General features: G+C 44.5%; 1 protein-coding gene across 3 annotated transcripts; it reads left to right on the top strand.

Moving 5' to 3' along the window:
* Positions 1–615: 615 nt before the first annotated feature.
* On the top strand, positions 616–11,188 carry vamp4 (vesicle-associated membrane protein 4). Of its 3 annotated transcripts, none has more exons than XM_035416261.1 (9): positions 616–1,014; positions 2,869–2,990; positions 4,241–4,342; positions 5,500–5,546; positions 5,832–5,882; positions 8,028–8,128; positions 9,699–9,778; positions 10,093–10,144; positions 10,288–10,377. In XM_035416261.1, exons 2-9 carry the CDS (start codon positions 2,988–2,990, stop codon positions 10,311–10,313), a joined length of 462 nt encoding a protein of 153 aa, XP_035272152.1. In that variant the 5' UTR covers positions 616–1,014; positions 2,869–2,987; the 3' UTR covers positions 10,314–10,377. The 3 variants fall into 3 exon arrangements, with proteins under 3 accessions (XP_035272152.1, XP_035272153.1, XP_035272154.1); XM_035416262.1 differs by having other exon boundaries at positions 626–1,014; positions 2,865–2,990; positions 10,288–11,188; XM_035416263.1 differs by lacking the exon at positions 2,869–2,990 and having other exon boundaries at positions 639–1,014.
* Positions 11,189–12,599: the final 1,411 nt, after the last annotated feature.

The raw sequence follows: 12,599 nt of genomic DNA on the forward strand, positions 1-12,599 counted from the left end.
TAACAGATGAAAGTGTTTAGCTCACCTTTGTGTATTGGGGGGAGGGGGTGCATAGGATACAAGCAAGGCAATTATCTCTGCACAGTCTTGCTTTTTTTTGGGGGGGGGGGGGGGGGGGGGGGGTTGAAGTGTACTGTGAGACCCAAAAAAAGATCATGGTGAAAACAGTTTATCTGCAAATATATGCATTACATTTCTCGAAAGGCAAAACTACTTTTTATTCTAATATGGAATATATGAAGCTTATACAAATTCCCCTTATAATCTCATCCGTTTTAGTAATATTTAATGATTACTAATTAGATAAGATATACACAGTAACAGTATGTCGGTAAATCACGTGTTACTCCTTTTTTTTTTAATTGGTAGAAATGACAAAATACAGGTTGAAGCAATCACCTGTTACTCCTCGAGCGCGTTAAACCCAACTCATGCATGCCTGCCATTTTTAAATAGCGTTACCGTAATCTTCCAACCAGCTACGTCAGTTTTGCACGATTGCTTTATTGCAGATAAATTCTAACCACGTTAAACAATAAATTTGGTCAAATACTTGAGGAACCTAACGTCAATGGAAGAATATATTAATAAAAATAACAAATACAATTCGTGACGACAATTCGATTTGCTTTGGCGTGTCGTACATGATGTAAAATATTTGTCTCGTTGACTTTATGGTCCATCAAATAGCCTACAGCTTACAATATCATCTAACGTAATTATTATGCAAAACAAACCACATGTACATGTCTACTCATGCACTCAAGCAGCAGTAATGTCAATGTTGTCTTAATTATCTGAGCTGAGCACAGACCGTTCTATGGCACTCGGCCTACTGAACATCTATTTGCGGAAACAACTGTTTAGCTTCCTGGTCAGCGGAGTACGGGTGCAAGAAGGGAAGAGTTGACTACGGAGATTTTGCAGCGCTGCTGATGAAAACATTTCAGTAATTCCGGGAAAATAATCTAATATTTGTACACCTGGAAACAGCTAAACGAAGTCCACGAAACGGTAACTAGATCACTACGTTCGAGAGTTAGAATCCCAAACATTCTCCTTGATTTCCAGATTGTGGATCGAGCAACAGCGAAAATAACGCCGGTAGAGAGGGAGAGCTAGCAAGCAGGCTAAACAAACATGACTGTCTGTAGCATCATTGCAACAGAGGCCTAGCTATCTACTCAACTAACTTCAGCTAATATTATGATGTCACTGGTGTAATGACAGTGATATTGTTCTTTGAAACAAAGCTGACTTAATCGTTTTTGTTGCAATAGGCTATAATAGATGGGCTGTTCGTTGCATTTAGCAAATTTCTTGGGACTACATAGTGGACGGTACAGCTATAATAGTGATATGCATATGGTTAGCTAGCTACCAGAAGCGGTTAGGCGACTGAACAGTGCCGAATACGAGTCACATTACCCCTGGTTGTCTTCACACTTGAGACCTAGCTATAATCACAGACAGACAGGATGTCATTACCGCAATGAAATGTGCTATTAGTATTATATCGGTCATTGACATTTAAAGAAAATTATTATTTATGCGACAGACACAAAGGACTTCAGCTAACACCAACCTTAATGATGTTAGTTTCCATTGTGGGTTTTATTTTAATTTTTGCATTTAACATTAGGACTCAAAATATGATATTCAACCTTCTGTAAAGCTTCGCATTTAACTAACGCACTAGACTAGAACATTCGTGATTAATTTAATTGATTATTTGGAGTCCAGATCAATGTACTTTTTGGTGGGGTTCTATGGCTGGTATTTTGGATCCTCCCGGTCCCTGAGAGCATCGTTATCTCCTGTTTTAAATGCAACGTTTGAACGTCTTTGAATATTTTGAATTCCTGCATTCTGACTACTTATAATGGCCTTATTCATATGCCAACAAATCAAGTATGATAAATGTTGTAAAATATAAATATTGAGCAATATTATGTAACTGAGAATATTGTTTATCTGGAGTGGTTGGGCTCAAAATGAATTGATTTTGCTATTCACTACTATGCCCATCATGGGGGGGGGGGGGGGGGGTGATGGGGGTCAGATGGGGGGGGTTTCGGTCAGTTAGGGTTAGGGACAATGCCTACCTCATTTCCATTACCTGATAAGTCAAGTGCTTTTGCTTGTGATTGGTGAAATACCTCCTAGACAGACTAGTGTGACATCATGCAGTAGAACAGGAGAAAGTGGCCGGTCTCCAGGATTCACACTTACTGTGAGTGCCTCCTGATGAAGTATACTTTAGCTGAAGGTCATTGATTCAGCCGCCTACTGACCGGTCACTCCAAATTAGACTAGGCATAAGTCGGTGCTATTGGATATACTGTTAGTCCTCATCTCCACATCATTCAACTCTGCTGTTTCTGAGACATCCCTTGCATCCCTGTACTTTATTGACATAACTTCTACCTTATTGGCTGTTTTCACATGGACATTTTCACATGTGGCCTATGTACGAGGCCCTGGGCCTTAATTCCAATTAGTACCTTTGGAACCACAGGGCTGTATATGTGCAGGAACAGAAAATATTGCAATGTAATGCTGTAGTTCTTGAATGTGAGTTCGGAGTTTTGTTCAATCAGTCTTATTCAGTCAGAAGGGGCTCCTGCATTTGGTTCCTGTTTTTTAACACTCAACACATCTTTAGCCGATGCTGGCCAATTCCCTGTTTTTGAGCTTACAAAACATTCCAAGGTTGTGCTTTTAGTTGGACAGAAGTGCAAATGCATTTCAGAATGTGCATATGAAAGATTTCAGTGTTTTCATGGTTGCAACCCAAGTCTACTAGTCTCTTTCTCTCTTTCTCTTTCTTTCTTTCTGTCTTCTTCACTCTGTCGTTACCTCAGATAGACCTCTTTCTGCTGTTTACTGGGAAATTCAGAGCCGCTCCTGACTGGGAATAGGCCTTTTTCCGACCAAGCTTCCAGGAGGAGAAGCAGAAAGCAACCGTTTCAGAAAAAGTGGATAAAATGGTATCGGTCTCTCAGATGTAGTTTTGGGTCTGGGGGTGCTTGAGGGGGGGATGGTAGTTGGTGGACTAGTGCACAGGTTGGCATCTCTGTGAGTGTGTTGAGTGGTAGGAGGGGACTTCAGGATTAGCACACTGAATGGGGGTGGAATGGAGTCTGCAGTAAGATAACAGGGGCTGCTAGCATTGGCCATTTTGTAGCTGGAGCTTGCTCCTGTTTTTCTTGGTAGTACCTTGGTAGTGGATGTGAATGATCCCCTTGAGTAAATGTTGCTCTGCTTCCAGAAAAGTTCTGAGTTGGTGTTAAATCAAGACCCACCCCTCGCAACAGCTTACATGAAACTGGTTTAGTGCAGGGATTGAGGGATCAGCTGCTTATTGAAAAAACTATCAAAGCTTACAAGTAGTATCATCACATGACCATGGATATTAGACTGGTTCAGTGCTCCTGAACCTCTTGTTGTCCCAAAGCCAATCAATATGTAGTGGACTTTGAAAGGCTGGGTTTAGCTCCAAGTAAATGTACCCCAATGGGATTTGCTAACCGTTGTCATTCTGTTTGGAAGTGGGGTTCATTCCGCTGGCTTTTAGAGATTTGTTAGTTTTTTTGTCTTTATTTTGTGGACACTCACTTGATAAGTTTCTGTCTTTTCGTTTCTTTCTGAGTTCTCACACATGTCATGATTGGTTGGGCTCCAGCACCTTGGTAGTCAATGATTTCCAGACATGTCCCAGCAGAGAACTGTGGGAAAAATCCCCTTCACACACACGCACACACAGTGCACAGTGTACAGTATGTGGTGTCCTAACAGCAGTGTGCAGTATGTGCAGTATGTTTATGGGCACTAGGTTTCACAGGTGATGGAAGACTTGAGTAGGCTATGTGTCAGTTGCTTTTCACGGTTTTGAACATTTTTATTTATAGTACTCTGATTTTCATTTAGCCCCATGCTTGGCCCCTTTCGATATGTGTCTTCCATTGACATGGAAAAAAAGGTGTTCGTGTTATTTTTCATTCTTGCCCTGTGAGTGTTTTTATTTGTACACTTAAGAAATATTGGATCTCAGTGATGGGATTTGCACAAGAACAGACCAGGCTTTGTTTTGAAACATGGAAACAGATGCTGAAGCATGTCATGTTCTATGCATGTTTCTTACAGTTGAGCTTTAATAAATGGTTAATGGATTTTAAGAACTACTAGTTTCTGCTGTTTGACTGCAATAGTTTTTTTTTCTTCTTCTCTCCACCTACAGAGGGAGCCAGAGAGAGGGGAGCAGCCTGCAGAAGCAATGCCCCCGAAATTCAAACGCCACCTCAACGATGACGAGGTCACGGGTTCGATTCGAAGCGAAAGGGTGAGCGAGACTGCTGCACATTGCAGCTTTTTGAGTACTTTAACGCTCGAGAGTAGAGGGAGAGGTCCGAGGATAGATTCCCCCCCCCCCCCCTTTCTCTTCTCTTTGTTTTGGCTGTTGCCCTCCCCCCCTCCCGCTCTGGCCCACCAGGGTACGGTGTTTTTTGAGCTGCGATCAAAGGGAAACGGGCCAGGGCGCTTACATAAGCAGCACGTTACCCTCCCACCTGATCTCTCTCTCTCTCTCCCAGCCTCTGTTCTCTGGCTCTGGAGTACCGCCAGAATAGCACAATGACATGTGTTTGTGAGAGAGAGAGAGAGAGGGGAAGGAAAAAACAAAACTTTTAAGTGATTACTCGTGGAGTTTGAGCCCCGCACGCAACAGGCGACTGAAAGCAGCCAGGAATGGACATGTTTAATGACGGCTTAGGCCACCAGAAGGGGTTGTGATGTAACACCGGCTGCCTGAATTTTTTTACTCTTATGAAGGGAAACTCCTGAGACAATCCTGCACTAAGCTCATATGGCTGGAATCCTAAAAGAATGTACAGGGCGTCTTTATGTTTGGCGGTCCTCCGGAACGGTGAACGTTACGCGTTCAGAATGACCCTGAGAACCCGGAGCGCGATCACGGTCGTGTGCGTTTGCACGGAAAAGTACGAGCACACAAATCACGCTTATATTAGGTTTTTAAATCTTCTGTTTGAAATGGAAAAGATTCCTGTCTGCGAAGCTCATTCTTAATGTTTGCATTTGCTGTCCATTTCTACCATACTGCAGTACATACAGGATTTGTATTTTTATGGATGGTTGTCTGAATGTGAAGCTGGGTCTGGATCTGGATGGCTTGTGCACTTAGTGTTCATCCTTATTTCTATGGGGAAGAGCAGGTAAACACTCCCAGATACCACTGCTGTGCTGAATGCCATGCAGGATGTGTCTGAATCTTTTTACTGGTCACTGAGTATCAAAGCTGTAATCTTTCTCTATTAGGCCAGATCCTTCATGACACTGTTGAACTAGCACTACCAGTACTGATTGCTCCCCAGCCTTCTCAAATGGGTCATTGTTCATCAGAGATGTTGAATAAGAAGCTTGTCTTGAGATTGCAAATGTGCATCGGCTCACCTCCAACTTTTCACTTTTGTTGTTTTGCAGAGGAACCTCCTTGAGGAAGACTCTGATGAGGAGGAGGACTTCTTCCTGTAAGTGTGTGTGTGTGTGTCTGTCTATCTGTTGGGTTTCGTGTGGCTTGTGTAATGGAGAAAGTGAACAATTTCTGTACAAGAAACTTCCATTCAAATTCTGTCATGTTATGATATAACATTGGCATAATTTCAAGTTGTATACCTATATCTACATTTTATTCACGGTTAACTTGCACTGACACCTCCCAGCTCTCTGTATCATTAGACCCGTCCATTCCTATGCTTGTGTTTGTTTATGTTCTTCTAGGACTGAAATTTTATTCAGATCTTCTTTGATTGCAGGAGGGGGCCGAGTGGACCAAAATTTGGGCCCAAAAATGATAAAATCAGACAGTAAGTGTGTGTATGTGAGTGTGCGTGAGCGCGTGTGTACACACACGTGCCACACGTGTGCATGTGTGTTTTTACCCGCTGTCATCCGCTAGGCACCGTACGAGCGAATGTCTGATACTGAGCTGTCTCCACCCCGTTGCCGGGAGCCTGATTTAACAGAGCTTCCGGTGGGGAACAGCTGTGCCTGTCAGCCGTGACAGGAGCACTTTGTGTGAGTATGGTGTTGGCCCCGCAAAGATTACACCTCACTGCTACCCCCGGAGCGCATCACGCATGCCATTCCCCCGTGAAACGAGCAGGTTTGCGGAGCCAAATGCCAGCCGACACACCCTGGGCCCTCGCTGTGCTGTCCATTGCTTCAGACCACCCCCATTTACCGTAGATCACCACCTGTTAGGATTGCGCAACGTTCTCGCAAATGTTTTTTTTTTCGCAGGCAAAATGATTTGTCCAAGTGATTGATGTGTTATGTACTTTTATAAACAGCGTTACGCGGTAAGCAAAATAAGTGGACGAAAAGAAAAAACTATCGAAAGCAGCGTAGAAAACTGTTTAGCTTTGCAAGCGAATATTAATTGTGAATCGATTTTAATCGAACAAAAGGAATTCAGTCTAAATAAACATCATCTACACTAAGAACTTCCTTAGATTGGTGATTTAGGACAATACAAAAACAAAACAGTGAGTTTCAAACAGTGACAAGGTAAAAGAAAGACCTAGCACCTTAAGCTGCTAGCTTCCTCTGAATCTTTCTTTTTAAGAAGCCCAGGCTCAAACCAAAACTCATATTCCACTCTCAGCTCCAAGAAAATGTTTAATTCGCTCTGGCAAGCAGTGCAGTGTTTTCCTCAGATACCTGACATATCTCACCTGATTTCACCTTAGAACTCCAAGCTGGTCAGTGATTTAATGGTTTCTGGAGCTCCAATCGCTGTTGTAGGTTAAGCAGCTGTCAAAAAAGCTGAAAACATATGACATCAAAGACAGGGAGTGCCCCAAATAAAAAAAAAATAATTCTGTCACATATTAGGACATTGTCCATTTATCAAGGGTTTGGTGACAACAGTGATTATCAACCTTTTTGCAAATTGAGCATTTGATTGAGGAAGCAGTTTCGTTTTTATAACTTCATGCTGTAAGACTGTGAAATGGTTTCCTTTACTAAAGACGAGTCGGACTGCCAAAAACAAAATGCTGACAACACAATATGACTCAGGATTTGAGAGTTTGGCATCAGCTGGACCAAAGTTCAAAATCCACAAACTTTACATTGACCTTTACCACGTCATGCAGCTCCATGTTGTCATACCTATTGAACACACATTGAAGGGTGAAGATTACTAGAGTAGATACTGGTTTACTTTAAAGATTAGAGGCTTTAGTGTTTAAAGAACTACAAGAGCTCTCCCCCCTCTGCCATTTGATCTTTTCATTCACAATTTACTTTGAGCTTTTTTAAAAAATATATATTTTTTACAATTTCTTCAAGATATATGCAAACCAATTATTGTTCATGTGACATTGTTAGTTTATTGATGCAGTCTTATCCCTTACACTAATTGTTGGAAGGACAGTAAGGCAAATATTAAGCATTTAGAGGGTAGTTTTGGTATTTTTTTGTGACTGTTTTTGTGGAGTCCATTTGAATGTTGGCCAAAAAAATAAAATAAATGAAAAGCCAAAAGTTATTTTCCAGACCCCATGCAGCTGAGCAGCACCTCTCTTTTCCTTCCCCGATGGGGGTTTTATGTAGAGTTAATGGGCCGGGGGGGAACACTGTGTGTGCCTCCTGCATTAGAGATTAAAGACGCGGAGGTGTTCTTGCTCAGGCTCGCTGGGCAGTGGGCGTGGCCGCAGGTGTGAGAATGTTCCTGTTGGCAGTGCACACTCCGGGCAGCGAAGTAAATCCACCAGCTTCCCAGCATCTTTTATTCATTAGGGTTTAACTGTGTCCCTGCAAGTGAGCGTCCTGTCATGGTGCACAGTTGTGCCTTCCAACTACTGCACAATGAGTTGCAAACATACAGTGAGTTATGAACACAGATATGAGCCCAGTGTTATATATGATTTACTCTCAAGTGTCTTTTACATGTCGAGCTCTCCCGTTCACCTCTGTTCATCCCCTCCTCTGCCTCCATCTTGTAGAGTGCAGACCCAGGTGGATGAGGTGATCGACGTCATGCAGGAGAACATCTCCAAAGTCATCGAGAGAGGGGAGCGCCTGGACGACCTTCAGGATAAGTCAGGTGATCACTGTCAACTTTCTTTCCTTTTGGTGAGACAGATCTTTTGGCCCCAGTCGTTCAAACGATTTGTTTGTGGCTTGTCCGCTCCGTCACTAGTACTTCCAGCTCCGGAAAGACTGAAATGTTGCTCAGTTCTACTGCGTTTGAATCATCAGTTCATCATTCATTCTTTGTATTACTCTCCATGCGAGTTCAGTGTTGTTTATCAGGCTGATTGTTTAAATTGACCAAATTAGCTTATTTCAACGGTGTCATGGATCAGTTTATTCATTTGAAAGATTCATTCGAAAAGATGTGTTTGTTGGCGAACGGCCCAGCCGTGCGTGAGCGATGGGGCCCTCTACTTGGAAGTCCACGTCGAGCGCCTGAGAAAATGGCGCGGACCTGGGTCTCTACCTGACCCGTCCGCGAATCTGGACGCGCGCGCAAAAACACGAATGAGAAATGACTCCCAGTCCGTGTATCCTGCCCGCCCTGCCAGATGCCGGAGTGAAGGGGGATGAATGGTGCTGCTGTTTGAGAAGCGGGGCAACATGAAACCGCATTAAGGGTGTTTAATGCATCACCAGGGTCGGTGCGTCATAAACGGGGCGCAGAAGGCCTCTCGCTCGATTGTTATTCCGTGCCCCCTGACCCTTAAAGGGCCGCTGCTCCTCTGATCTTCTCCTTCGGCCGGCCTGAGAAGACCACATGAAAAGCCTGGTCTGCATTCCTCTCGCTTTCATTGCACTTGGCTGCTTTTCGAATGACTGGCATTGTGTAAGAGCTGCACGTGTCCACACGCACAAGGCGGTGGAGAGCACGTCCGCAGGACAATACAGTGGGGAAACATCTGGAAGAGATTGTCACGCGGCCCATTGGAAAGCTTGCTTTGACCCCAGCAGTGCGGCCTCTGTGTGGGGTGTGAGAAGGCGCAGGGTGCATAGTATGGGGAGCGTGGCGGTGGTGTGAGGGCGAGAAGGGGATGCACAGGTTCCTGGAAGGACCTTGGACGTGGCGGATCCCTGTGGAACGGGAGTCGGGTCTGGTGGATCGTCGCAGGTGAATCGTGGCTCGTGTGACTGCCTGTAGAACCGCTGCTCTGAGCTTCCTGTTTCCTGTGTCTCGGTCCCTGCTCTCTGCTCCTGCCCCTACTCTGCGCGCAGCACGCAGGTAGCCTCTGGTCAGCATTCCAGTGGGCTCTGAAGCTCTTCACGGAACACTTAACAGCGTTTACTCTAATTAGACCCGCGCCGTGGCCAAACAGTTGGAGGCAATCCAATTAAGTAACAAGGGGATGAAATAAATTCCACAGAAAGGAAAAGGAAAAAAGAAAAAAAGCGTTTCTCGTCAGGGGCGAGACGGCGAAGCGGTTGCTGCGCACTTGGAGATCTTTGAAGCCCCTGTCCCCAGTCAAGGCCGTCTCCAGGAAACAATCACGAGCGATCTCGCCAAACTCTAAAGCCCTTATGTAACTATGCCAGTATAAACCAGAAAACCTTTTCCACATGGTTTTTTTTGACAAATGTTCTGTTTCCGTCCTTGTTTTTTTGTTTTTTCCCCCCCCATGTCCCTAACTGCGATCGTCCAGAGAGCCTTTCGGATAACGCCTCAGCCTTCAGCAGTCGAGCCAAACATCTGCACAGGAGGATGTGGTGGAGGGACATGAAGGTGAGATTTCCCAGGATGCTCCTCCTGAGCCGCACAGCTGCCCACCGTGTCCCACAATGCAGTTCGCCCTTTGTGCCGATGCATCTTCATCATTTGTTTGTTGTGACAGAGCTGGGACCCTCCTCATACTGCATAAAATTTATTTTGGAGGCACTCTCATCCAGAGTGAAAGTATGCACTAGGACATCTGGAGCAAAAGTAACTCCAAAAAGACTTTCCCTACAGTGTTTCTTCTTCAGTTACTGGAAAATGGATTGACATTTTTATGAGCTATAATAAATGGCTTTTGGCCTTTTCTTTGTCTTTTTCCACAGATGAAAGCAATAATCGCGCTGGTGGTGGTGATTCTGCTGCTCATCATCATCAGTGAGTGTTATCCTGCACACAGATAGCCACACCCAGTACCATGCTGAATTCACCAACAGTGCCCTTGTGCTTGCTGGTGGTATTGAGTACAGATGATGACAACTCTTTCCTTAACCTCTTCTCTCTCCTCTTTCTCTTCGTAGTTCCCGTAATCCTTCAATACCACTAGCACCTCACGGAGAGGGGGCGGGGCATACAGGAGACGGACACCTCCATTCCTCCCCCACCCTCCTTCCCTCCTCCATTCAGCCCCCCCACCCCACCCCCTCCTCCACACCCAGTGGGGGGGCTCCGCCCTGCTGCAGAACATTTCCCCCACAGCGCTGTGCCAGACTCTTAGTTCGGGGCAGGGTGTGGGGTTTTACGCGTTAACTCTTCATGTTTTTGAAAGCAAAGCAGAAGCGGACGGAGGAGAGCTCTATCGTGCACCCGGCCTCTCCTGTAGCTGCAGTTCAGTGAGAAGCACTGCAGTACATTGACAGTTACGCGCCCTACCCCCCTACAGCACTGCACAGCAAGCTGGGCAATAAACTAACCTAATACAACATCAACGATGCCAGGCCCATAACATAAACAAGCATATACATAGATCAGAAGTGACAGGAGTCAGTGCTTACCCAGAGTCCACACACTTCGCCCTCATTTTGAAAAATAAGTAAGGATACATCCATTCTTCAGTGTTTTAGACCTCACACTAGGTTATTAGAGTAGCTCCCTACCCTCTCCTGGGTAGTATTAGTAGTTAACTTTTCTGATATGCTTGCAAGTCGTTAATGTGATGTCTGGCACACAGACCTTAATAAGTAGAGGCACTGAAGGAACATTCATTCAGGAAATACGTGACGTTATCAAGATGCCTGGTGAGCCCCTTGGTTAAAATGGCAGTGTGCTCTTTTTCTGCTTATTTTAAATGTTTTGGTGAATGTGTGTTATGGTTCACTTGGACAGAAGTGACACATTGCTGCTATTGCCTTGTGGAAGGTAAAGGAGGTTTTCTTAGACTATTTGGGCTGTACATCTGCGGAATCTGTTGTGTGTTTTGTGTTTCTGTTGTCAAAAAGCGGGAAGGGGGCTCGGGGGGGGGGTGGGGGGGAGGGGGGAGGGATGATGGAAAATACTGAGTCACAGTATTAATCGCTGATTTGTAAAGAGTTTACTACAGCTGTGGTTTGCTATGGGCAGTGGGAAGGCGAGAATCGTGACTCAAGTTGTGCCGCTGGGCATATCTGTAATTAGAATTAACATCTGTGTTGTATTTTTTCTGAATTTTTTTAATTTATATGTAAATATTCATTACAGAAACATTTATTCGATGACTGCACTCTCTGACTATTTTATGTTTCTTTGGAATAAAGTGATTTTAACGGGACGCGGCTCATTTAGGTTTGTTTTTCGGGGGAGAGAATACGAGGCGCGGGTACAGTAAGCGCATTGTTCGGGGGGAACTGGGCAGTCCTGGTACACCGTGTTCACAAGCATGGCGTCCGGTTTCCGTCTGGTTTTTCAGTTTGTTTTTATTCACGTTTCATTATTGCTCATTTTTACCTCTCCCATAAACTTTGTTTTTTTTTTTTTTTACTCAAACCCTCTTGGTGTTTGTGTAGTACCATGTCCCCATGACCCCTGCTGCTAACTCCCTTCTGCCATGAGCTCTGCAGCTCCTGTTTTCCTCCCTGGTCTTTCCATCTCCATCCGTGAAGCCAGCGCTTCTGGGTTGTCCATAACACTCGTTAGGGTGGACCACTGCCATTGGGTGGAGAAGAAGTAAAACGGGTGTGCCTCACCAAGCCTGATGGGCACATCTGTAGGGGTTAGATCCACTTCACTCCTGTATTTCAACAGCATTTCACTGGGTGCAGGGGTTTCATTTGGGTAAATTGGAGCCCTTCAGTCACAACTATTGAGGCTAATTTTCACTTGACAGCGCTGTGTGGTTCACTTGCACACTTCAAAACCATATGTACATGGTGCATGCTGGGAGTTCATCCAGATGCTTTATGTAGAAGGGGTCTAGCGTTCAGCACCATAGGTTTTCATAGAAGACATGCGATTGGCTAATCAGTTCTGTATGTTTTGAAAAGGCTTTCATTTCTTTATATATATTTTTCTCTCATAAGTTTTTAGATTTTAATTTTGATTTCCCTATGTAGCAACAAACAGCATATGATCCAGAATTTAAACAAATGCACACACACCTCCAAGGCCGTTCACAAGAGTAGTATGCCTGATTTTTAGACTTGCACTGGTATTTGGGCATTGTCTAATGCTAATTCTTGGTAATTCCCTGACATGCAATATGATGCGCTTGTATACAGTATGCAGGGATTGTAGTGTGTACAGCTGGTGTTCTGGTAAGATCGGGATTTGGTCATGAACCAGAGGCATCTGTTCTGCATTCTTGGTTTTTTCTTGGAGTAAATGAAGTCTGATGTTGGAAGTGGCAGCAATCCTGCTG

Source organism: Anguilla anguilla, chromosome 4 (genome assembly GCF_013347855.1).
Source record: "Anguilla anguilla isolate fAngAng1 chromosome 4, fAngAng1.pri, whole genome shotgun sequence".
Taxonomy (NCBI): domain Eukaryota; kingdom Metazoa; phylum Chordata; class Actinopteri; order Anguilliformes; family Anguillidae; genus Anguilla; species Anguilla anguilla.

Coding starts and splice junctions, on each gene's coding strand:
- vamp4 (XM_035416261.1), top strand. Junction 5,547..5,831: donor GAGGAGGAGGACTTCTTCCT/GTAAGTGTGTGT, acceptor CTTTGATTGCAG/GAGGGGGCCGAGTGGACCAA. Junction 5,883..8,027: donor AAAAATGATAAAATCAGACA/GTAAGTGTGTGT, acceptor TCCATCTTGTAG/AGTGCAGACCCAGGTGGATG.